The 25632-nt window shown below is 54.7% G+C and overlaps 2 protein-coding genes across 5 annotated transcripts in view; one reads left to right on the top strand and one right to left on the bottom strand.

Moving 5' to 3' along the window:
• Positions 1 to 542: 542 nt before the first annotated feature.
• On the bottom strand, positions 543 to 9018 carry SFXN3 (sideroflexin 3). Of its 4 annotated transcripts, none has more exons than XM_055345730.1 (11): positions 8835 to 9013; positions 6452 to 6615; positions 5641 to 5815; positions 5183 to 5277; positions 4751 to 4826; positions 4517 to 4602; positions 4130 to 4257; positions 3890 to 3939; positions 2984 to 3033; positions 2274 to 2321; positions 543 to 2007 (listed from the first exon to the last, which is right to left on the bottom strand). In XM_055345730.1, exons 1-11 carry the CDS (start codon positions 8862 to 8864, stop codon positions 1911 to 1913), a joined length of 999 nt encoding a protein of 332 aa, XP_055201705.1. In that variant the 5' UTR covers positions 8865 to 9013; the 3' UTR covers positions 543 to 1910. The 4 variants fall into 4 exon arrangements, 3 of the variants coding, with proteins under 3 accessions (XP_055201705.1, XP_055201707.1, XP_055201706.1); XM_055345732.1 differs by lacking the exon at positions 8835 to 9013 and adding an exon at positions 8764 to 8781; XM_055345731.1 differs by lacking the exon at positions 8835 to 9013 and adding an exon at positions 7820 to 7916.
• A 150-nt stretch (positions 9019 to 9168) lies between these two features.
• The window catches only part of PDZD7 (PDZ domain containing 7), a 19258-nt gene continuing 2794 nt past the window's right edge, over positions 9169 to 25632 (top strand). The window contains 16 exon segments of the mRNA XM_055345722.1: positions 9169 to 9274; positions 9948 to 9978; positions 10089 to 10334; positions 14597 to 14737; positions 15076 to 15250; positions 15807 to 15983; positions 16194 to 16341; positions 17644 to 17704; positions 18090 to 18497; positions 18969 to 19094; positions 19097 to 19165; positions 20704 to 20754; positions 21310 to 21485; positions 24853 to 24944; positions 25037 to 25128; positions 25270 to 25341. Of these exon segments, the coding sequence (XP_055201697.1) occupies positions 10112 to 10334; positions 14597 to 14737; positions 15076 to 15250; positions 15807 to 15983; positions 16194 to 16341; positions 17644 to 17704; positions 18090 to 18497; positions 18969 to 19094; positions 19097 to 19165; positions 20704 to 20754; positions 21310 to 21485; positions 24853 to 24944; positions 25037 to 25128; positions 25270 to 25341 (2011 nt within the window). The 5' untranslated portion in view covers positions 9169 to 9274; positions 9948 to 9978; positions 10089 to 10111.

The following is a 25632-nucleotide window of genomic DNA, read 5'->3' as shown; positions in this document are numbered from 1 at the left end:
GGCGGGGGGTGGTTACATAAGGAGGGAGTGGAAGGTCCTGGGATCGGGGGAAGGGGTGTTAACTACAAATGGTCTGTAACAGGCTTGTTCCTGTGTTGTACTGTTGGGGGTATGGAGGATGTGCTGGTGACCTAACCTCTCTGATAGAGCTGGACAGTCCTTAGCCCTCTAGCCTTCCTCTCTCCAGAGGCTGCCCTGGGAACCAGAAGCTACCAACCCATGCCAAATGCCTGAAGGGAACACAGATGCCCAGAACCTGGGTTAGTATGTAGGTATGTGATCAAACCTCCTGGCCAGGACTCTGTCTGCAAAGGGAAGAGAAGGCATCTACATGCCCTGTAGGTTAGTAGTACTCAGGGTGCTGCTGGAGGACTGATTTTCTAATCTCACAGCGCCCTCTGCTGGGGGCTGAGGTGCCCTACAGAAGAGGAGGGAAGAGACCAAGACCCACATTCTGTGGGAAGGGAAGAAAAAGGCGGCTTCCGGAGGAGGCCGGCTCTTCCTGGACACTTAGGACACGGAATCAAGTGAAGATCAAGAAGTAGACAGGTTTTCAGTTTATTGAGTAGCAATGGCATCATAGTTTTAGTCACTTATGGCAGATAGTTGAAGGAGCAGGAAAGTACTCTTGGGGGATCCCACTGGGGCCTTCATCTGTCCCACCCATTGCTTCAGCCAGAGCTCATAGGAGTTGAAGTCAAGGTCCAGCCCTGTATTCTATGAGTGTACCTCTACACTCTACACTCCCATTCCCATGCCTATCTCCCATTTAGACCACCTATGGATGCCCAGGCTCTTCTTCCTCTTGGGAGGTGGGAGTGGGAGTAGGGGTAGGAGCAGGGCTAAGCCTCAAAAAAGAGAAGCTAAGGTCAGGGTTCTGCTGAATGTCTGACAAGAGTCAATAGAAGACAAAATTTCCTGTCTTAAGATTGTACACTCAGGACCTACTTGCCCTTGAGGGTGTCCTAGTTACATCCACTCAGATACCTGTTGAGGTTAAGCACCATTCCCATAGCTGTGTCCCTCTGTGAGAGGGTGCAGTGGGAGCTCTTAAAGGGGAATGTTTGCTCTGCCTTCATGGCTTTTTGGTTTGGGAGAGGAGTTGGGACTGTATGTGTAGATTTGAGGTCATGATGTCAGAGCAGACCAAGAACTCCTAAGATTGTACCCAAAGATGCCCACACTGCAGTGGGAGTGAGATGGGAAGATGGCAAGAGTGGTACAGGATACTGACACTCCTTTGTTCTGATAGAGGAGAGAAGAGGAAATGATCTACTTCAGGGTGTAGAGGATGCATAAAACCCCTGCTTCCCTTATCCTGGTACATCTTCCTCTGCCACCTCAGTTCCTGGATCAGCTTTGGGAGCCAGGAACCAGAAATCTGAAGGATTCAGCCCAGTTGGGCCTGCTAGTGTCCCTCAGTCTCTGTGCTGTGATCCTGGGGCTCCTCCTGTGTCCAGAAGGGGAGAGGTGCCACTAGAAATGACTTGGCCAGTAGAACTGTTGAGGCAGGAAAGTCGTGTAGCCTGGCTGACTGACAGGTGGCACAATGCCGAGGGGAGAGGCCAGATATCAAAATATCTGAGGACAGTGTGTCTGTTCCTAGCTTCCAGGACGGCATGTACAAAGATACACACATGCACGTGCGCATGTCTCGTATATGTATACACGTAGACATAGAAGCATAGGAGAAAAGGATTATGTGGCCCTGCTCTTAGAAACCAGAGAGGACAGAAAAAGGCTTAATTGGGGCACCTCTCTCAGCCTAATGGATTGCTGGTCTCAATGGCTGCTTCCCCACCAAAGCCCCCAACCAGTACCAGGCAGATGGGAAAGTGGCCAGGAGGGTAAGGCTCTGCTAAAGCAGCAGCCCAAGGAGGTGAGGGAGGGGGCCAGGGGCTGATCCTCCCTCAAAGCCCCTTGTTGTAGTAAACCACTTCGATGTCAGGGTTTTGCTCACGGATCTGAGCTCTCAGCTCTGGCTCCAGCCTGCTCACATGTAAGGAGCTGCAACAGAACAGCACAGGTGGGCTAAGTATCCTGTGAGCCCCACCTCATCATGCTAAACGGTCATCACCCTCCCTCCTCCCAGGCTGAATAATCTCCTTCGACTGCCAGAAGGTCCAGCTCACTGTCATATCCTCACCCCCAGAATAAGTTTAGTGCCTGCCAGGCCTCCCCCTGGAACACACTGAAAGACCCCAAGGTTGGCTGTTTCCAGAGATGTGGTGACCAATCCAGAGGGCCCAGCCAAGCCCAGGGGTGGCACTTACCTTCTCTGGGGGAACAGGGCACAGCACAAGGGGGTGGCAAATACCAGGCTGGGGAGAAGAGCATTGGAAAGTTTTGTGAAGTTTTGACCTAAGGTTGTTCCCGCCCTGCACCCTATCCCATCTCCAGAGATAGCTCCAAGAGGTAGAGATTGATTAAAGCCAGTGCTGACATTAGGTTCTGGCTGAGGAAAGAGCCTCCGGAGCAGTGACCCAGAGCTCCACAGCCAGTGAGTGCCAGAATCAGCAATTAAATGTGTATGAAACTCCTGGATGGGACCAAAAGGTACATTCCCATGCTTTCCTCTCAGATGAAGACTAGAATCTTGGGCAGCCTGGGTGGCTCAGCAGTTTAGCGCTGCCTTCAGCCCAGGGCCTGATCCTGGAGACCCAGGATGGAGTCCTGCATTGGGCTCCCTGCATGGAGCCTGCTTCTCCCCCTGCCTCTCTTTCTCTCTGTGTGTGTCTCTCATGAATAAATAAATAAAATCTTAAAAAAAAAAAGCTAGAATCTCTTCAATTAGACTCTTGACCTTCAAGGATGGAGATCACCCCCTAACACACACAGCATGCCCTACAAGTGTCCAAGACCTCTACCAGCCAAATGTATGAATGAATGATGTACATAAACATCTTGAAATCAATAACTACCTATCACATCCACCATGGAAAGGGTGCTCTTACACACCATAGCTGAGTCTCTGCACACTTACCAGAAGCCCACCAGTCCCACCTGCAGGGGTGCCCCCAGCCAAGGGCGACGCTGTGGGGAGAGACAGTGGAATGGCTTTGTGTCCCCTCCTCCCCGGCCCCACCCCATTCCCCCATTGCAGCTCTACCCCACCAATCGTGCCTTGGAGCCTCTGATATGTGGCCCTTTTCTTTGTCCCAAGTCCATAACAGGGATGGAATTTCCAGATCACCACCCTCCACTACAGCCAGGGCCTGCTTGCTGACAGCCTCCCTAGTGTTCCATCACCCAGTCTCCCCTCTGAGAATTGGTTCCCCACTTCCTTTGGAAGCTGCTTTCTTCAGGAAGCCTCCTCTAATCCTCCACTCACTTCCTCCCGTGCCCAGTGGCATGCATGAACCGGTCCCCTTTCCTGTTCTTCACACACCCTTCTCCATTCACTCCAGCCACAGGAACCACCCCTCTGTTCCTCCAATGGGCACAGCTGGTGCTCAATATATACTTGTGAATAATAAATGATTCAGTGAATGAGCTTGTATCCCTGTGCTTTGCATCTCTGCTCTGTTTGTGCACGTGTGAGCCTGTGTGTTTCACTGTTGGTAGCAGGTGATGGCATAAATATGATGTCAAGTGTGACTGTGGTGTAGTCCATCCCTGTGTGTGTCAGAGGTTCTGAAGTGACACCAGTTCTCTTCAGGACGGAAACCATGTCCTTCCTTCCCTTATCTTCTTCTCCTGCTCCCTTAGTGTTCCTTCACCCCAGCCCAATTCCTTCTTGCTGAATGAATGAAGGAGGGGGCAGCATAGGGGTGGGGCAGTCAAGAGGCACATCTCAGACTCAGGCCAAGGTGGAAACAGGCTTGGGGACTGGTCACCTCTGCTTCCAGCCACCACCACTTCCAAGATGGGAAAGGTGAGAGTGACCTACCTTTAGGAAGTCTTTCTTCTCCAGAGTGTCCATGATCACGGGGGGAATGGCTGTGGGGAGAGCAAAGCAGAAAAGGAGGGAGTAAGTGAAAGTTAGGATCCTAAGGAGGGGTGGATCCCCTTCACCGCTCTAACCACTCCCCCCAGAGTCACAGCCTCCAGAGTGCTCAAAGCCCCTCTAAGAGAGGGCCCCCCATTCTCTTAGAGCCTCCCATGCCCCACGTAGGCACCTCTGCCTCACCCATGGCAGGAATGGCCATGCAGATTCTTGATATCACCACCTGGAAGATTCCCTGCTTGGCTGCAGCCACCGAGTGGCCAAGTCTCTGACTTTCCTCATCAGTCACTGGGATGCCCACCTGCAGTTCCCTGAAAAGGAAGGCCTGGGAGTCAGATCACAGGCCCCAAATCCTACCTGTAATGACCTCACAGGCAGCTATTCCCTGGGGTCCCCTCAGATGTCATAGATTCAAAGGCTATTTCTCCTACCCCAGGACCCCAGAGTTAGACTGAGACCATGCCCAGAAACTTCTGTTTGGGGAAGGAGAAGGACTGGGCTACTCTGCATGGTGGAAGAACGTGCCTACCTGCACACCGGGCATGCATGCCAGGAGCTGGAGCCACTCACCTCTGCCTCATCAGGGGGATGTTGATGCAGTTGGCAGCTGCCACCGCTGCAAAGGGCACAAATCTGCCAACCAGGGGGGGCAGGTGCTGGGGGAAGCAAGATGTCACTTAGAAGCCCTAAGGGCCATGGAGTAGTAAGGAGCTCTGGGGGGAGAGATGTGGGGAGCCTATAGGTTGGTATAGACAAGTGATGGAGAAAAGGGAAACAAATAAAGGGTAAATGGGGGGCATTTACCTTGGTGAGGGATTTGAGTCCCAGGGCTGTGGCCACCGCACCAGTGGTGGCACTCACATAAGCTGTTCCCAGCTGCCTGTGGGTGGAAGTCAAGACACAATGTAGGAGGTGAACAGTCCAGCATGTGGTTCTTTCCTTCAGGATGTGCCAAACCCTCAACACATGAGGCATAGAAGGCAGAGAAATTCCTCCCCTGCTACAGGGTAGACTTGTCTGGAAGCTCTGATCCCTCCCCTTCAGGAGGAGGGGCCCCACCTCCACCCCATAGCAAACATTGGAGGATGCCTGTGCCCTCAGGCCAGGAAACTGGGGAAGAGGGACAGGCTGCAAGGAGGGCTTGGGTCATTAGCTGAACAAGCACTCTGGGAACAGGAGCAAACAAGAGGGAGCAGTGGTGGGCCCCTGGAGAAGTCCCCGGGGACAAGCTCTCACCCCACAGTAATGGGAGCATCGCCACTGCGGTTGGAGTAGTTAACAACAGCGTTGAAGGACTGATTCACCCACTGCCAGAACACCACTGTCGGGGTCTTCCTGAGAGAACAAAGACATTTACTTCCACCCCCTACAGTACCCCTGGTCCTCAAACCTGATAATGAAATCCCAAAAGGTTATTCCCAAGCCTTCAGGAGGGACCCAACTGGTGACCCAAGAACTTGCTCTGGTGACCCCTACATGACCCTCCCCACTTATGCAACTACATACACTGTCTCTGGGGTGGGAGGAACCCCTGGGCTGAGTTCTGAGGAATGTAGGGGATTCGAACACAAGCTCCCACCCACCCACTATTTTCTGCCCAGCTGGCCTCATTGAGTCATCAAGCTACACTCTGGTTGGATAGAGTGCTCAGGAACCCTTCAGGGACTCATGGGAGGGGACACATGGGACGGGACCTGCCTGTAGAAGGTGAGCATGCAGCCAGTGATGGTCATGTTCATGGGCACCTGCGCTGACATACGGCCAATCAGGACCACCTTCTCCCCTGTGTCGGGATGGAAGGCAGAGTCGTACACATACTTGGCCCTCCACAGCTGGTCCTCAGTGAGCCCGGGTGTCACCACACCAGCCCTGTAGAGAATGGCAAGGAAGAGACAGGTAATTCTCGGCAGCAGATCTGCCCCTGAAAGCCCTGACCAGTCAGCTCAGGGGAAGTCTGGGCAGAGGACCAGGAACTCTGGCCCCCAATCTCAGAATAAAGGAGCTCCTTTATTCTCCTTTATTCTGGTCTCTGGGGGAGAACCACATCATCCCAGAAGGGTAGGTGGGCTCCTATTTCTATTTTCCTTCTAGCCACACAAAGAAGGGTGGCCTTCTCTTTCTGCCTAAATCTTGGTTCCCAATGGGTTGAAATGACTAGGGGCATCACAGGGGATTTTCCTCCTGGAGACTCAACTTTGAGACCCTCTGTCCTTGCAGAGGGTGACTTAGCAGTGGGACAGGTCCCTCCAGAGGGTTTGTGAAACATATAGTAGCCCCCTACCCACAAAGATCAATGCCACCTCCTCAACCCAAACACCCTAAAATTCTCTGGGTTAAAGCTCTGTGCCATTGTTGTCTGTGATTCCAACACAGTGCCAGGGAATAAGGGGGTTGAGGAATGGGGCAGGGTCACTCTCAAGCTTGGGGAAAGAGATGCAAAATGTAATGTATTAATGGCAGGGAATGAGACCCTGGGGTACAGGGTCAGATGGGGTAGCGGTCTACCTGTAGTTCTGCACGATGTTCCGTGAAGCTTCCAGCTGTGCTCCAGACAGCAGCAGATTTCGGGGGTCAGTAACAGTGAAGAAGTGCCGGGCTCTGCCCAGGAAAGTGCTTTGGTCCCAGCGAGGTTCCTGGATATTGATATCTAAGGGCAACTCACCCATTTTCTGCAGGGCAAAGACCAGAGTCGGAGGACTCCAAGGCAGTTCAAGAGCTCTGCTTGTGGGAAACTTTGGCGGCCCTGCCCTGGTCCCTGGGCCTATCACCAATCCCTACTAGAGCTCAAGGTGACTCCAGATAGGTAAGCAAGGGTTAGAGGGAGGAGCTGTTTTCCAGGCAATATCCTGGCTCAGAGGGGAGGAGGGGTAGGAGAAAACAAATGGAAAAATAGATCTCTTTTGCACTCTGGCCTGGTACAGATTTTCATCAGTGAGGATTTACATGTGTATGGTTGATGCAAGAGAAGCCACTAATCCTGTGCAGCTTCTCTTGCGCCCTATATGCACAAAAATGCATGTTCTAAGCATTATATATATCCAAGTTCATGTGAGCTTCAGGCCCCAGCTGCCTTGAGACCTAGATGCAAACCCCCAAGGCTGTTTGGGAGGATGGCATAAGCCATCCCACGCCCCAGCCCCTGATTGGAGGAAACCAAGGGCTCACTGGCCACTCCAGGGCTTATCTATTCCAGATCTCAAATAAGTGAACCTGCTGCCAGCCAGGCATGCGTGCTCATGGACATGCACAAGTCACCTCTCCGGGGGCATTTTCCTCAACCCACACTGAATGGCCCAAGGCCCTCCTTGTTCCCCAGCTGGACAGGGCTGCCACAGACTCCCAAATCTCCCTGAGCCACCTACGTCCAGAAAGGGAGATTCAGTAAGTGCCCTCTCCACCTAGTACAGAGAGGAAAGCCTGAAGCAGCCATCTGGCTGTGTTAGGCAAAATCCTACAATATGACTAATCCTCTCCAACCACACTTCCTCCCTCACTGGAAGGCACGCCCTCCCCTCTCTGACACACTCACACTAACATACCCACACACAAAGATACACACATGCCCTACACAGACATACAGTGGACACGCCCTGCATACACTAGCCCACAAAGACCGTTACTTGCACACTCACACATACACACACAACCCATATCCATCAACTGTAGGCACTTGAATGTGTAACCACATGAGGCCTCACCCTAACATTCCTCCCCCCAACCAACCTCCCCTCGGGCCCCAAAAACCTCCCCAGAACCGGATACTGAATCCGGATAGGACGGAGAGCACACTTCAAGGCAGGCTTCCCTCGCTCCCAGTCCTCAGTCCCCTACTCCCCTGACCGCCGAACCCCACCCCAGGCAGCCAGCACTCACGCTTTCCCGAGCTCCTGGGCGTCTGGCTTCTGCAGCTCCGAGACCCGCCTTCCTCTAGGCGCGTCGCCCCTGCTCCTGCCCTCCCACCCATCACGCGTAACGTCACGCGTGACGCTGACCGGCGGGAGGGGCGGGGGCTCCCCCTCCCGCGCGTCCGCCGGGCGTGCCCAGGGATTGGCAGAGCCTGGGGGCGGTGGGTGCCACTTGGGGAGACGCCCCCAGCCGGGGCTCCAGGGACCTGGCCCTCCACCGCCTCCCAGAGCCAATGGGGGCTCCGGGAATCAGTTCTGGCCAGTTCCCAGCGGGAGAGAGGAGGGGAGGAAGGGCGGGTGCCGCCCCCTTTGCTTGTAGTACCCTAGCTGGCCTCGGGGGCGCAGCCTGCCTCGGCAGCAACCGGCCGAGGTGCCCGGGACGAAGGCTCGCAGCGCGCGGGGCGAAGGCTGGTGGCTTGGAGGGGCCATCCTCGGATGGGGCGCCCGGAGGGACTCGGATTACCGCCCAGCTAGTTTACTAGATGGCTGCCTTGGCAGTGGCCGCCGCCTACTTGCCCCCCTGGGCTCCTACCCCAGTTCCCACAAGCTCTTGTCGCAGCACTTCGGCATTCACAGCCCTTTATGGTCTCGCTCCGGCCTGTGCGTCCTCTATGTTCTCACCTTTTCCTCCTCCAGCCCCCTCCTTACCCTAGCTCCACTGCTCCCAATCACTACATCCGCACCACGGATCTCAGCCCTAGTCCCTACCCTGGGATGTGTCTGCATCAAGTAAGTGGATCAGAAAGTTCTTCCTCCCCTAGTGTCCTGGAGCCAGCTGCTCCACCCTGTGCCCTTTCCAGAACTGGGTGCGTGGCCAGAGAGACACTTTGTGACACAGAAGGAGGATGCATGTGAAAGAAGGCAACACACACACACACACACACACACACACACACACGCTTCACAACTCACCCAGTCACCTTACAGAGCTCGCTGCTGCACATCCAGGAGCCAGCCCACGCTCCTGCCCACTGAATGCTTACGCCTCCTCTGCCCAGGTGACATTCCCTCATTGAGGCCTCAGGGGTGACACGGAGGGGTGGCAATTCCAAGAGCCCTAGTGTCTGGCTTGGCCTGGAGAAGACGCGGTTCTGGGTTCCCCAACGCTGAACCGGTAGCGGGAGGGAACGAGGCGTGACCCAAACCCTAAATTCGTGGGGCGGGGTGGGGCATCCGAACTCGAACTGCAGCGGGCAGAACCCAGCGGCCTCAGCCCAGGTGACAAACGGCTGGCTGCGCGCCCAAAGGAGGGGCGGAGGCAGTGACTGGCGGCCCTCGCAGCCAATGGGAGCCCGCGGCTACGCAGGCCAGCCCTATTCCAGCGGGCTGGGCGGAGCGTGGGCGAGATGCCCCCAGCTGCTGCAAGGGTTCGCGCCAGCGGACGAGGGAAGCCGAAGCCGGCGGCTGCTGCACAAGCAAGAAGGTGAGGGGGCCAAGTTCGAGAATTGGGGGCCGAGAGGACCGACCCGAGGGTGGGATGCTGCGTTCTGAGTCCCAGAGCTGCTCTGGGGGACTTGGCTCCGGGTTTTGTGCACGCTGTTGTGGGACTCTAGGCAGCAGGTCCTCCACCAAAGCCTGGGAGAGGTTCGGGGAGCCTCTTTAAACGGGAGAGGAGGGGGAATGAAGGGGACGGCAGCCTGGGACCAGCGTATCTCTGGCGTTCAGGGAATCTCTGGGACCCTTGGCTGCACCTGTCCCAGGTCCTGAAGCCCTGCCCTGGAGACCCGAGCCCCCTACCCACATATACACAAAGAGAGGTGTGCAGTTAAGTTACTCTGGCCCCAATTTCTTTCACACCATTTGAAGCCCTAGGGCCCCCAAGAATCCATCTCCACTCTACCCATGACTGGGCACTGGGGTAGATGACTCAGCTGAGAGCCGGAATGAGGGATGAATGCGAGGCTCTCACTGGCCTTATATAAATGGCTCCGACAGCCGACGATGGTGCCTGGACCGGGCCAAGGGTGGGAGAGGTGAGGTGCCTAAGGCCTGGAAGGGCAGGATGTTCAAATCAGGGCAGGAGTAGAAGTTCTAGGGGGGGGGGCAGCGAGGGCAGCATTTACACCCTTGTCCCAATCCCTGTTCTCCATCCATAGGCCTGGAACACACTCCTGAGAAGCAACAGAGGTGGGGGGCCCCCAGTCACTGAGACCCCAGTCCCACACAGAAGGCTCATGGAGCCCAGAGCGTGCGGGGTCCTTTTCTGGAGGACTAGCAGTTTCCTTCTGGACTTGTAGGGCACCTCCCCAGACTAGCCGCGATGGCGCAGGGTTTTGCAGTGGGCTTCGACCCACTGGGCCTTGGAGACCTCAGCTCAGGCTCTCTGAGCTCCCTCTCCTCCCGCGGCCACCTGGGCAGCGACTCGGGCTCCGCAACGCGATACCTGCTGAAGAAGCAGCAGCGACTGCTGAATGGGCCCCCCCGCGGAATCCGAGCCTCCTCGCCCATGGGCCGCGTCATCCTCATCAACTCCCCCATCGAAGGTGGGGGCGGGGCCCAGCTGAGACCGGCGATAAGGGTGGGGGGAATGGGGCAGAGGCGCTCAGGAGGAGGCGGCAGAGCCACTATGGGGGGAGGAACTGGAGAGATGGGAACCTTAGGGCTGTGGGGGTGGAAAGCCATACACACATCCTCATCATTCCTTTCCTCGTGTTCAGGGCAATGCTTAGGGCTACAGGATTGTAGAGAGGTCAGAAGTGGGAAAGAGGAGCCTGGAGGCTGGGACCGGTGCACGTGATATGCTAGCCCCCAAGTGAGCAAGGGAAGGTATCGAATTGGCTGCTCCATCCTGTGGACTCTACCTTTTTCCAACCCCTTTGTGTATGCCCTGGGACACGGGTACAGGATGGAGAAAGATATCCTCCATCAACCAGCCAGTTGTGTGACCAGCTCTGTGTTGGGCTGTGAGGAGTCAGTGCCCAGCTGGGAGACAGAATTTCAGTCTCAGGGGCACCTGGATGGCTCAGTCCCAAGAGCACGTGACTCCTTTTTTTTTTAATTTTTTAATTTTTTTAATTTTTATTTATTTACGATAGTCACAGAGAGACAGAGAGAGAGAGAGAGGCAGAGACACAGGCAGATGGAGAAGCAGGCTCCATGCACCTGGAGCCCAACGTGGGATTCAATCCTGGGTCTCCAGGATCGCGCCCTGGGCCAAAGGCAGGCGCTAAACCGCTGCGCCACCCAGGGATCCCGAGCACGTGACTCCTGATCTCAGGACATGAGTTCAAGCCCCACGGGTGTAGAGATTACTTAAAATAAGTAAATAATTTTTTTTATGATAGTCACAGAGAGAGGGGGGGGCGCAGAGACACAGGCAGAGGGAGAAGCAGGCTCCATGCACCAGGAGACCGACGTGAGACTCGATCCCAGGTCTCCAGGATCGTGCCCTGGGCCAAAGGCAGGCACCAAACCGCTGCACCACCCAGGGATCCCAAGTAAATAATTTTTTAAAGAAGGTTTCATATGCTGAAGAAAGGAAAGGAGTAGCAAATGTTCCAAAGAGGAGGGAGGAGGGATCCCTGGGTGGCGCAGCGTTTTGGCGCCTGCCTTTGGCCCGGGTCGTGATCCTGGAGACCCAGGATCGAATCCCACGTCGGGCTCTTGGTGCATGGAGCCTGCTTCTCCCTCTGCCTGTGTCTCTGCCTCTCTCTGTGTGTGTGTGACTATCATAAATAAATTTTAAAAAAAATTCAAAGAAGAGGGAGGAGAGGAGGGCTGAGGGTCAGGAAGGGAGCCCCAGATCTGGGCCCTGAAGCAGAGGGCTACCCCATCCTATGCAGTTGCTCAATGCTGTTACATTGCGCAACTGTCCTGTATCAACGCTGGTTAGGTCCTGCAGGGAATCTGGAGAAAAATGAGAATCAATCTTCACCTTCCAGAAATTTACAGTGTAGCAGAGCTTAGAGACAGAGCAATGAGAAAGGCTGGTGCTGCAGTGAAGGTATCCCAGGCAAGGTTGGAACTGGAAAATAAGAGCACAGGGTGGGGGTGGGGGTGCAATTAGGAGACAGCCTGGCTGCAGTGACAGATGCGAGGCGACAAAGATCCAGTGAGCAAGGAAGGACCTTGAGCACCAGAGGGGGGGGGGTGATGGGGTGTCCCCTGGGGCTGGGCTTTCTGTGGACCAGACACCATATGTATTTCCAGCTCCCCTTCTGTTTCTCAGCCAGCAAAACTTCCCTGGCTGGCTCCCAGGGTGGACTTTTCAGACCCTCTTCTCCCCTGTGACCCAGCTGGGCATCTCTGTTCCCCTACCCCAGCCATTGGGGCAGGGGTGGAACATGTTGCTCAGGGAGCAGGCTTTCCTGCACCAGTGGCCCAGCATGCTCACTCCCATCATCTATCATGCTGGGCCTCACCCCTAGGTGAGCAGCAGGGTACTGCTGAGAGTCACCACTGTCATTCAGGTCATGGAGCAGAAGTCCTCAGAGGAGCGAGGAGACATGGTAGGGGACAGGGAAGGCACTGGGGCATGGCCCTTTTAAGTCTCATTATATTAAAAGAACATATACTCCTCCTCACACACCCACATACACCATGCTCCAGCTATGATGTAACAGCTCTGTACACTCTCCCTCTAAAGATCCTCTTGCAGAAGTTCCAGGATTGCTCTCACCCCCTCCCTCACCCTAGAGCCCTAGTGCAGCCAGGAGAGCAGCATCTCCTAGCAATGGGAGGACTAAGGTCATGGCTTTAACCAGCCAGCCCCTATCCTGTCTGGGCTGGGAGCCTCTGAGCTCAGAATCTTACCCTCTGCCTGAGCATAAACATCTCCCCACTCATTGCATCCTGGAACCTCTCCCTTTTGTTACTATTTAGACCATTCCAGAGGCCTGAAGCTACTGATAAGGGAGACAACAGTGGGAAGGGAGAAACTGCTACCCACATCACCCCCATGAGTTCCTGTCAGCTCCTCAAACTCAACTGATCCCAGAGAAAACACATTCTTTAATCCAAACCAGCCCTTTCTCCTCACTCTCATTCATCCATTTATTCTTTTACTTATTCAAAAAATCCTTGGCAGATATCAAGTGCTGTGCAACATCCTGGAGATACACTAGCAGAAAAAGGATTACAAAATCCTTACCACGACAGTTTACACTCTAGTGTAAGTTACACTCTAGACAATAAATAATGAGAAAGGATGGTAAGAATCTCGGAAGTACTAGTTTGGATGGTACGATAGAGCAGTGGTTTGCAAACTTTGGAATATATCAGAATTGCCTGGGCAGCTTGTGAAAAGACAAGTTGCTGGGTCCCACACCCAGAGCTTCTTATTCAGTGTGTCTGCAGCAAAGCCCAAGATTACACATTTTTATATACTTTTTAAAAGATTTTAAGTAATCTCTATATGCAGTATGGGGCTCAAACTCACAACCGTGATATCAAGAGTCACGTGCTCTACATCATCCCAGTGTCCTGGGATCAAGTCCTGCACTGGGCTCCCTGCTCTGTGGGGAGCCTGCTTCTCCCTCTCCCTCTGCCTGTTGCTCCGCCTGCTTGTGAGCTTGCTCTCTCTCTGTCAAATAAATAAATAAAATCTTAAAAGAAAAAAAGAGTCACATGCTCTAATGACTGAGCCAGTCAGTTACCCCAAGAATACACATTTTTAAAAATGATTTTATTTATTTATTTGAGAAAGAGAGAGAGAGACTGCAGGGGGAGGAGCAGAGGGAGAGGGACAAGCAAACTCCTTGCTGAGCTCAGAGCCTGACTCAGGGCTCAATCCCAAGATCCCAAGATCATGACCTGAGCCAAAATCAAGAGTTGGATGCTTAACCAACTAAGCCACTCAGGTGCCCCAAGAATACACGTTGTTTTTAAGGTTTTATTTATTCATGAGAGACACACAGAGAGAAGCAGAGACACAGGCAGAGGAAGAAGCAGGCTCCCTGCAGGGAGCCCGATGTGAGACTCGATCCCAGGACTCTGGGATCACAACCTGAGCTGAAGGCAGCCGCTCAACCACTGAGCCATCCAGGTGCCCCTGTTCCCCTCAGAATCTGTGAGATAGAAGGGGCCTCAGAGATCCTTCCACAACATCCTAGACAGATTTATCAAGTGCCAGCTTGTATGCCTCCAAAGATGGGAAACTCATTATCTTTCCTGGGAAACTCATTCCGTTGTCTGATGGCTAAAGGTTTTACAAAGTTTCTCCTTACTAAGTTGGCTCCATCTAACTCCACTATGTGGGCTTGAATCTGCCCTCCAGATTACACAGACAAAAGCATCTAGTGCCTTTCTCAGAATAGCTCTGCAACTATGTGAATGAAGATAGAGCTAGCCTACTCATTTCTGCTTATGATGAAGGGTCCAAACTTGCTCAACTCTGCCCCATAAAATGGAATCTTGAAACTTTTCTATCCATCTGACCCTCAGAGTGGCAAGGTTTTTAGGAATTTATCCTATCCCAGGCCTGTGGCATGAGAAGCTTAGTAAGCATTAGAAACACACACACACACACACACACACACACACACACACACACACTCCTCTATGTAATAAGGAAGGTGAACAGTATGTTCTAGTCTGGAGTCCTGTCCTGCCTGTTCTCATGCTCTCTGACCCATACTTTCAAAATCACCAGCAGAGAACTCAAAAATTGGCTGCCCTTAGGCCTTAGGGCCTTAGGCATCTGTGCTTAGCCTTTGCAGCCCCCAAATTGGGAAACCCAGTAGTCCTCTGTGCACAGAATGGACGTGGGAGTCATGCCTATGTCTCCCCCCACCACCACCACACACAGCCAACAGTGATGAAAGTGACATCATCCATGCAGTCCGGGTGGAGAAGAGTCCAGCAGGCAGACTAGGTTTCAGTGTGCGGGGCGGCTCTGAGCATGGCCTTGGCATCTTCGTCAGCAAGGTGGAGGAAGGGAGCAGTGCAGGTGAGCAGGGCCCCCAGGAGTGAGGTTCTGGCTTATGGTATGAGCCCCCACCTCCATGGGGTTCTGGAGTCCTGTTATCAGCAATGGCAGGAAAGGGTCCTCAGCTTTGGAGGGCCTGCTCCAATGGGGAAGTGGGGCCCCCTCCCAGGGTGGAGCAGGCTAATGGACAGGTCCCTCATCTAACAAGGAACACTGAGACTCTCTCACTTGGGGATTCCCAATCTCATGGGAGAAGTTTTACCCCAGGGAGCCTTGCGTGGTGGGGGAAGCTTAGCTTCATCCTGGGGGGAACTTCTCCCAAGTGGCCAGTGCCAGCTGCCCGCCCTCCCTTGGCACAGAGCGGGCTGGGCTGTGCGTGGGGGACAAGATCACAGAAGTGAATGGGCTGAGCCTGGAGAGCACCACCATGGGCAGCGCTGTGAAAGTGCTGACAGGCAGCAGCCGCCTACACATGATGGTGAGGCGCATGGGCCGAGTGCCGGGCATCAAATTCTCCAAGGAGAAGACTACATGGTGAGAATGCCCATGGTGAGAAGGCCCCAGCCCTGACCTTGCCCCACCCCAACCACCCTATCTACCCCATCCAGCCCATGGCTGAGGGTACAGGACTCCGCATGGGATTTGGCTAGTCTGGCTTCTGCTCTCCTGCCCCACACCCCCCACAACCATGGGCACTGGAAACACGGGGATCCTTAGGCTCCACACTGGAATGAGACAAGGCCCTGTCTCTCCCCCTTGCCCTTCTCTCAACTCTACCCCAGATACCAGTGGCTGCTCCCACCGTGGCTGCTCCTGTGGGCCTAGGGATAGTAAAAGCACCATTCCCTCAGGGTTCTCATGGGGATTCAAAATGGGTCCCAGCACAATGGAGCTGCTCCATAAAAAGAGGAGATTTGGGTGGTTTCCCAAATTTGTAAAGTCTACATCCCACTGAAGGTCTCAGGACTGGAGAGTCCCCCAAGGCAACCTCTCCTTTCCTGGGCAGTTGTCGAGGATGCTGAGAAGAGAGGGGAGCTGGGTGGTGGTGGATAGGGGGGTTCTGACTAATGGCTCCTTGCCGTCTTCCCAGGGTGGACGTGGTGAATCGGCGGCTGGTAGTGGAGAAGTGCAGCTCGACGCCATCTGACAGTGGCTCAGAGGATGGCATGCGGCGCATTGTCCACCTATACACCACGTCAGATGATTTCTGTCTGGGCTTCAACATCCGCGGGGGCAAGGAGTTTGGCCTGGGCATCTATGTGTCCAAGTGAGGGCTGGGGCGGGCCGTGCAATGGGGACAGGTCATGTCCCCTACATGTCCGAAGGCCAGGGGCAGGGTCTGGGGAGGGATGGGGGGCTCCAGGAGGAGGGTCAAGGAGTTCTGCCGGGGCATCCCCATATCTAAGTGAAGAGTCTGGTCTAGAGTAAGGGAGGGCAGGCCAGGTGGCCTATCAGATCGCCTCCTGTCTGACCCCAGAGTGGATCATGGTGGGCTGGCCGAGGAGAATGGCATCAAAGTGGGGGACCAGGTCCTGGCGGCCAACGGTGTCAGGTTCGACGACATCAGCCACAGCCAGGCCGTGGAGGTGCTGAAGGGCCAAACGCACATCATGTTGACTATCAAGGTGGGCAGGACTGTGGGTGTCAGGGAGACGCCAGACTATAAGAAAGACTTCTCAGATCTCTCTAGTACTTAATGTCCATTGCCCTATAATTTGTATAAAATTTCCACAGCCATTTGAGAGAGCAGGCCTTGAGCTCATCCCAATTTTACGGAAGAAGAAACTGAGGCTCAGAGAGGCAGAGTAACTTGGGAAGCAGAGTCACTCTGCGGGCCAGTAGAGGGCCTGCTTCCAGTCCTGCTCCCCAGGCACCTAGGGCAGCACCCCTTTCTGTGAGTGGTGGGGGTCCAGGCTTGAAAGGAGAAAATGCAGAAGGGGGTGAGTGGTGGCAGCTATGGCTTTGGGTAGGACCTGGGCACGGGGCAAGGACTGCTGGGCCAAGGCCAGGGATCAGATTTCAAGGGAGGCACCTGCATTCATTATTCATGCGGGTCTCACACTTGCCTGGAGATCCGGTCCTTCTCACTCCAGCTGCAGAGGAGGTGATGGCCCCTGCTCAGCTCTCCTTCTCTTCCCAAGCCTTCACCCAGCACACCCTTCAGGGCCTCCTCTGCTGTCTCCCCAAGTCTCCTCCTTTGATTTCCCCTCCCACAGTCCTCCCCACATTCTGTTTTTCTCTTTCCTTCATCTCATGTGCTCCCAAACACTCCTCATTTCTCCCACTCGGCCCCTCATCATTCGTATATTCAACATTTTTGAGTATGTACTATGTGGTGGCCACTATGCCAGGTACTGCAGCTGCAATGGTGAACAAGACAGACAAGGTCTCTGCTGGGGCGGGGGGCGGAGGAGTGTGGTACGGTAGAGGATGGGGGGAGACAGACTAGGTGTGTGCTGCTGACAAATGCTGTAAGAATTAATGGACAGATAGGAGGGGTAATTCCGGAAGGCCTTTTGAGTCAGGGGGTCAGGGCAGGTCTCTCTGGGGAGGTGACACCTGAAGAGGGAGAAGGAGCTAGCCAGAAGATGAGTGGAAGGAAGAGAATCCAGGCATAAGGAACAGCAAGTGCAAGGCCCTGAGGTATAGAGGCATGTTCAGAAATCAAGTGGCCCATTTTGTATCTATCATGATGAACTTGGAAAGAGATGAGGATGAAAAGTTTACTCCTGTCCCATCACTCTCCCTTCTCACCCACTCTCCCTCTCATCCTCCACCCTCCCCTCCTTACCTACTCCGCCTTCTCACCTACTCTCCTCACCCACCTTCCTTCTCACCCACCCCCTTCTCACCCTCCCCTCCTTCTTGCCCACCCTCCTTCTCACCTACTCCCCCATGCCTTCCTGTGCCCACCACGCTCTTCCCAGGAGACTGGCCGGTACCCCGCCTACAAAGAGATGGTTTCTGAGTACTGTTGGCTGGACCGATGTAAGTGGCTCAGGCCCCTGAGTTGGAGGGAAAGGGCTGAGGCCTAAGGGTGGGTTGGAGTCTCTGAGGAATAACTGGGCAGGAGAAGCAAGACCTGCTTGGTACTTCCACACGGCCCAGAGCCATTCCCAGGCTCCCCTCTGAGAAGTGGCAGGTTGAGTTCTAGGCTCCCCTGGGCTCTGAAGAAGTGACTTGCCCTGGGTTTCTCAACAAGTCAGTGGCAGGACTGCTCAGCAGCCAGTTCCCCAGAGCCTGCACTACTAGCCTGGGCTGCCACCCGACACCCCCCTTCCCCTTGCCAGCCCAAGCCTGTCCGCAACCGTGGCAGGGCCCTGAAGCCCACAGCCTGCCCCTGAGATGGCCCTGCCTTCCCCACTGCCCGCAGTGAGCCACGGGGTGCTGCAGCAGCTGTCCCCAGCCTCGGAGAGCAGCTCCAGCGTCTCCTCCTATGCCTCCAGCGCCCCCTACAGCTCGGTTGAGGGCTCGGGCTCTCTGTCCTCCGACCACCTGGATGTGGGCCTTGGGCCTGAGGAGCCCGGTTGTCGGGGGCCGGGCTGGGGGAGGGCGGACACCGCCATGCAGACTGAGCCTGACGTGGGGAGCCGCGTGGAGACCTGGTGCAGCGTGAGGCCCACCGTCATCCTCAGGGACACGGCCATCCGCTCCGACGGACCCCGGCCCACCCGCCGCCTCAATTCTGCACTCTCCGAGTCCCCAAAGACTGCTCTGCTGCTGGCCCTGAGCCGACCCCGGCCTCCCATCACAAGGTCCCAGAGCCACCTGACCTTGTGGGGTATGTAAGCTCCCAGTCCAATCCCTGCCTCATGCCCAGTCCTGGGCTCCCCACCTCCCTTTGCTCTAGGACTTGACTCAGCCTCAGTTCCACCCCAGAATACACTCATACTCGGCTCTGAGCCCTGTTTTAAACTGGCCCCAGGTCCCAAACCCACCCTCAAATCCAACCCAGCTCCTGTCAGCTATGGGTCCCAAAGCAGACCTCATCCATCCCTGCCACCTTACACAAACATGCACACAGACACACATGCCCCAGCCCTCTTGGAGTGTCCTGGCAGAGCTGGAGCTGGGCGGGGAGAGGTGGAAAGTTGGGGGAGCAAACCCACCTATCTCCATCCCCACCTCCCTACAAGGCTGTCAGGCCCGTCTGCCCCCAGTCCCTCCTCTCCATCCCTCTTCACACCCCTGGCCCTGGGCCTTCCCTTCCACCCACCACTCCAGCCTCCGGGGTGCTCCCTCCTGCCTGCAGAGGAGAAGAAGCAGCGGAAGAAGGAGAAGTTGGGATCCTCTGGGGAAAAGGGGGCCCTACAGCGCTCCAAGACGCTGATGAACCTCTTCTTCAAGGGAGGGCGGCAGGGGCGGCTGACAGGGGATGCTCCGGAGAGGCCTGGACGCTGGACGCTGGCAGTCTGGCCAAGCCCCGCCCTCGCCTAGACCTGGAGAAAGGTAAGCCCTGGGCAGATGAGATAGAAAGGAGGTTCAGCCCACTTTGGCATCCAGCAGCTTTGCGTTTAAATCCCACACTGCCTATGATTAGCCGGGAGTAACCCCTTGCCCCCATAAGCCTGTTTTCTCATAAGCAAAGTGAGAGTAACAACCTATATCTTTAGAAATAGTGAGGAAGAGATGAATGGGCGTATGTAAATCACTTAAGGACATTGGCATACAGAAGGTACTCAGAAAATGTAGTAGTCATTGTTAAACTGTCTCATCTCCCCACTTTACAGAAAGGAAAACTGATAGAGCCATAACCTAACTAGGGAGTTGAAGGGCTTGGGTCAGATCTCTATGCTCCTGGTGGTAGGGCACTTCTCTCTGGGAATATTTGGCTTCACTTCTCCTGGCCCACAGGCCCCGCCCAGTTCTAGAACCATCCTTGAGCCAGGCCATTTCCAGATCAGGGTTCAAGCAGAAGGGCCAGGACAGGCTTCACTTAGGTCAGGGGCCTCCAGGGACCCTCAGAGAGGCCTCTCATCTCTTAAGTGAGGCTCTGAGACTGGACCAAATGTGGATGAGTTAAGACTCTCAGGGTTGCATGTGGCAGAAACCCAACTCCAATTAGGTTTAAAAAAGCACTCCTTGGCTCAGCTACTGATTTAAGTGGGTCTGAAAGGTTTAAACAATCTCATCAGACATCTGCCCCCTTCATCTTTGGTTCCACTTTCTTCTAGGTTGGCTTTATTATCATGCATCTTTGGCCCACTCCAAGGTCAGATGGCCACTGTCGCTTAGCAACCCAGGGGCAGGGGTGCTTCTTAGAGTTCCAGCTAAAGTCCTCGGCTCTTGTTGGCCCAGCTGGCATCACATGCCCAACAGATGGCTGTGCTTTCATGGGCCAGCCTGGGGCATGTGCCCACCCCAGAGTACATGCACTGAGAATGGAGGTCCCCAGGTGAAACCGAGGTGCTGTTTGCAGAGGGAGAGTGGATGTTAGCTGGCAAAAACAACCAGAGGATGAGCAGCTAGACTCTGCCCCTTCTGGGGGCCTCAAGCGAGAGTCCCCTGGAAGAGACAATCTCTTCAGATTAAGCTGGGCCAGCTCCACTTCCTCAACCCATCTCTTTTTCCACAGCTCCCAGGGCCCTGCTCTCACCTGATTCTCCTCCTATCCCTCTGGCCACTCCTCTCTCTCCTTCAAAGGCTCCTCTTTTTTGTTCTGTCCCCTGAAGGTAGGTGCTCCCCCAAGCTTCATCCTTGGGGATCTTCCCTCCATACATTTGCTTCTGAATGAATCTCCACAAGCAGAACTCAGCTGCACCCTCTCTTGATCCAAAACCTTCCCTAACTCCCCACTATCTAGGAATGAGGGCCCTAGTTGAGCATGGCCCCCAAGACCTACACAGCCTAGCCTCTTGCCTCCTGATTCCACCTCCTTCCAGCCTGGCCTCTTCATTCCACCCAATGATCCAGCCATCCCTGAGCCCTCCAAGCCCCATGTTCAGTTTGGGAGTCAGAGCTCGCAGCTGAGCTTTTCTTCTTCATAGCAGGAGCAGTGGGGCCTGTACAGAAGTTTGTCACCTGGAGACTGAGACGAGGTAATTCATGCATCCCTTTACCGAGGCCTGGTTGACAGAGCTGCAGATGGGGTGCATGTTGGGGGCAGCTAAGGGGCTTTGGGGTCATGCATGGGGGATTGGGAGCATATTGGGGGCAGCTGAAAGAATTGGACCAAGCTTACCAGGAAAGTCAGGGCTGCAGAGAGATATTGGGGTACACTTTTGAGGACTGGGGAATTTGATGGGACTCCCAAAGGCAGATGTTGGGGAGGTGAGGGAACCCATGCCAGAACTCCACTGAGTACTATAACAGTGAATGTTTGGGGTGCCAAGTGCACTAGACTAGGACACCATTAGGGAATAAAGTAGTATAGGAATCTGTGTTTGGGGCCGAAGAATCTGGATTGGAGCTCTCTTCTTGGGCAGAGTGCTGGAGGAGACCATGCTGGGGAGGTTCTGGGCTAGGCTGGGATTTTGCCGGTGGCATCTAGGCCACTTGGCTGACGTGTTCTGTGGTCTGACCCCAGTGAGAGAAGCCCCCACCTCCCCTGATAGCTCCTGGCTCCATCATACATCTTTGCTCCTTTCCTGCAGAGCGGGAGAGGGGTCGGGCCCTGCTCTCTGCCAGGTCTGGGAGCCCCTCCCGCCAGCTGCCTGAGGTGGATGAGCAGGTGCAAGCCTGGGAGAGCCGAAGGCCCCTTATTCAGGACCTGGCCCGACGATTGCTGACTGACGACGAGGTTCTGGCTGTCACCCGCCACTGCTCCCGGGTGAGCTTCCAGCCTGCCCCTGACTCCAGCACATGGTCACCCCATCCTACTCAGCCCCTCATTTGTTCAGGCCACTGTCATTGGTCAGTACCTGGGCTCGATCCCAAGAGGCCAGTGGTTAGTAAAAGCAAAAATCACTCCTGTCACACACACACACACACACACACACACACACACACACACACTGAGCTCACAGACAGGAAGTGAAGCTACAATAACTAGAACCTAAACACCCAAGTGACAAATCATGTGAAGTACTACGAAAGAAAAGAACATGAGAAAATAATCCGAAAGGTACAAATTAGGTGGTATGGTCTAGGAGGGCCTCCTTGAGGAGGTTATATCTCAGCTAAGGAGAGAAGGAGTGGACAGGTGATGAGTGGGGGTCTGTGAGTCTCTGCAATCCCTGCCTTCGTTGTCCGCTAAAACCCAGGCTTTTCCTTGACCTGACCCCTTGTCTCCTTCTGCACCTGGGTCAGCCAACAGGCCCAGCCTCATGCCAGGCCCCCTCCTCTATTATCCTTTGTCACCCCCACACACCCCAGTTCTCCCTCAACATCTGCCCTGTTGTTCTGTTCCCTTCTACTTCAAACAAGAAGTAGGGCTCCAGGATGGGGGTGCAAGTTAGATGTGAAGAAGTCCTTGTGACCTGAATGCTGGGAAGGCTGCGGGAGGCACAGGTCATCCCTTCCCAGGGGATCAGAAGGCCCTTCACTGTCCTCCTGCCTCCAAGCCCCCAGGTTTCCTGTGCTGGACTCCCCGTGAGGTGCCAGCATCAGTGACGTGTGAGCTTGTGAACAAGGACAAACTGAGGGCTTCCAGGAAGTAGTTTGTGAATCCCCCCCCACTCCCTCAGCCTGGTCAGGGTGGGGCTGTTGTTGTTTGGCTGTGTGATGTGTACATGTGTGTGTGTGTGGAGTACCTACGTGTGTATCAACCTAACTGTGTGACCCTTCTACGTGTGAGGTGTGTGTCTAGCTAAGGCATGTATGTATCACCTGGATACTGAGGCACAGTAATTCTTGCGTTCCTTCACTGAGGCCTGGTGGGCAGCAGGGCTGCAGATGGGGTGTATGTTGGGGGCAGCTAAGAGCCTTTGGGCTACACTCTTCATCATGCTCAACTCTCCAAGTAGGGTCCAGAGCACCAGCCTCTGTGAACTTGCAAATCTGGGATCTGGCCATTAGGTGGTGCACTGTGTCCGTTTCTTTGTTCCACTCCTTTTGCGTTATTCCTCTGTTCCTCCCACCCTGTCCCCGAGCCAGGACCACCTCTCACTACACCCCCCACAGCACCTACATACCGCCCAAACCCGACCCACACCTCACCCACACCAAGAGGCCAGACTGGTGTGGAGCTCTAACCGGAATGATCAATAAATCTCCCCTAGTGATTCAGATGTGCAGCCTCAAATTCCTGGCCTCCCTTCTCCCTCCTCCTCTGGGCTCTCATCATCATCTCACCAGACCAGGCTTTATAAGCCACCTCTCAGATCACTTTACACTCCCCAAGCCCCCTCGCAACTTCTTATCTTTGGCGGAAGCGAGTATAAGTTTTTTATGCTCATACTCAAGGGCTTCCCTGATTTGACTCCCCAACCACTAATGTCCGCTGTCCCATGGTCACCACATCACCCTATCGTCATCTTCTGCTGGTCATGGCCTAGGGTTATGTGGGTGATGGACTTTACAGCTCTAGGCACCACTCACACAGTAGTCCCAACCCATGTAGCCTACGTGGAGCCCCTTCTTCTTCTTCTTCTTCTTCTTTTTTTTTTTTTTAAGATTTTAATTATTTATTCATGAGAGACACAGAGAGAGAGAGGCAGAGACACAGGCAGAGGCAGAAGCAGGCTCCATGCAGGGAGCCCAATGTGAGACTCCATCCCAGGACTCCGGGATCACGCCCTGAGCCAGAGGCAGACGCTCAACTGCTGAGCCACCCAGGCACCCCATGGAGGCCCTTCTTGTACCCCACAGTCAAGCTGAACTTCTGTCTATCCATTATTCCTCCTCACCCTTGGAGCAGCTTCCTCCCAATGTTCCTGAGGTTCTCTGCACTTATCCTTAAGAGTAAAAGTAAATGAAACAAACCAAAACGGGCCAGGGTAAATGCCACTGCCTCTAAGAAGCCAACTCCAGTCTTCGCACCCTCCTCTGAGACCCCCTCTGCCCCATCACCAGTGGTTTGTTTCTTTGCCGGGGGGCAAAGCCACTCATGCCAGGCTCCCTCCCCACGTGGGAGGGCACGTGGGAGGGCACGTGACTCATTCTGCCCCTCGTTTCCCACTAGACTGACTTCTGAAGGATCCAGAACAGGGTCTTTGTCATCGTGCCCCCACTGCCCAGTATAGGGTGTAGCATTTAGTAGGTGCTAAATGCAAGTTTGTGGACTTGAAATGTGGACAATTGTGACTGATTCTGTGCAGTTATATGTATCTCTCTCCAGAACAAAGGGGGTGTATTTTTGACAAGGGTATATGTGGGTCCCTGTAACTTTGTGTGTGGTTTAGGGCCACATAGTTTATATTTTATCTCCAGGTATTTATGAATGTCTCACTCTGACCACCAGGGCTTGCGGTGTCTCTGTGTCTATCTATTCCTGTCTCCGATCCTCCGTGGGTCTCCCTGAATTAGTACGTGTCTCCCTTTCACCACCAGGGGGCGGTGTGCTGCCCATAAAGGGTGGCTCCAAGTGTGCAGTTTACCAGTTTTTCTGCGTTGGTGGGGTGTGGCGGGTGGCGTGCGGGCAGTGCCAGGCAGAAGGGCCTCCACCTCCCACCCCCGGGTACTGACTGGAGAGGCTTTCTGTAGAGCCACCCTTTCCCCAAGGTCCCCATTCCAGCCATGAACAAAGCCTAATTGGTAGGTCTCTGAGGGGACCTCTGCAGGGCCGGCCAGGCCCGCAGCCCAGTGTTTGGCTCCCATTCCTTCTTTCTGCTTGGGAGGTGGGGGCGGGGAGGAGAGTCCGCTCCCTGCGCATCCTTTTCCGGCACCAACGCAGGCAGGAGCCAGACTTCTCAGGTTCCAGTGCCTCTTCACACTTCCTTATCCGTGTGGCCTAGGGCAAAGTCCTTCCAATTTGAGCCTCAGTTTCCTCATCTGTAAAACAAGAAAAATCAACGTCACCTCTCAGGGTTGCTGAATGCGAGACCATATGTAAAAGGCTTACAAAAGTGCCGGTCCCAGAGCTGCTGCTGCTGCTGTTGTAGGTCTGGTACTACAATTGCAGGCTTCCTCCTGTCACCAACTTCAGCCCATCCCGGGACAGCCTGGGGATGGGGAGGAGCTTTCCTAACTGTGGGGAACCCCACACATGCCCCAGCAGCACCCCCAGCTGTCTGACCTGGGGTGCCTCTCTCTTGCAGTACGTGCATGAGGGCGGCGTGGAGGACCTGGTGAGGCCCCTGCTGGCCATTCTGGACAGGCCTGCGAAGCTGCTGCTCCTGAGGGACATCAGGTGGGGTGGAGGTTGTGGGGAACACTTGGCGGGGGGCAGGAAAGGGACCTCTGATAACTCCCTGTATGTATTGTCACCTGGCCCTCCCACAGGAGTGTGGTGGCCTCCACGGACCTCGGCCGCTTTGATAGCATGGTGATGCCCATGGAGCTGGAGGCTTTCGAGGCCCTCAAGGGCCAGGCAGGTCAGTGGCTGGGGGTGGGGATGGGAATAGGGTCTCCCAGTGGAGGGGGTGCAGAGATGACCTCCAGCTGTGTCTGTCAGGGAGCGCTCCCCACCCAGTCCACAGGGGCCCTGCCTCTGATGGGATCTCCTCTCCCAACAGTGCGGCCTCCTGCCTTGCGACCAGCCCGGCAGGACACACCACCCAAGCGTCACCTGGTCACACCTGTGCCTGGTCAGTCAGAGTCTGGGAGCCTGGGGAGGGGGCACACTGTGGGGGTCCTGGGGAGAATGAGCCTTCTGTCCCTGCCCCCACATAGGGTGTCGTGGCCCTGGGTGAGGGACTCTGCCTGGGTTTGAGGGTACTAATACTTTAAAGCTTTCTATTGCAATATGTGTCTTAGAAAAAATATGACTTGCATACCAGACTGGTAATTTCTCACAGATTATTGCATAGACTAGATTTAAAAAGTGAGTGGGTTTAAAACCAATTATTAAGTAAATAATAGTACAGGTGGTGAGTAGA

Source organism: Nyctereutes procyonoides, unplaced genomic scaffold (assembly GCF_905146905.1).
Source record: "Nyctereutes procyonoides isolate TBG_1078 unplaced genomic scaffold, NYPRO_anot_genome, whole genome shotgun sequence".
NCBI classification, from domain to species: Eukaryota; Metazoa; Chordata; class Mammalia; order Carnivora; family Canidae; genus Nyctereutes; species Nyctereutes procyonoides.
The sequence above is the reverse complement of the archived record's forward strand: the minus strand, read 5'-3'. Positions and strand labels throughout refer to the sequence as shown.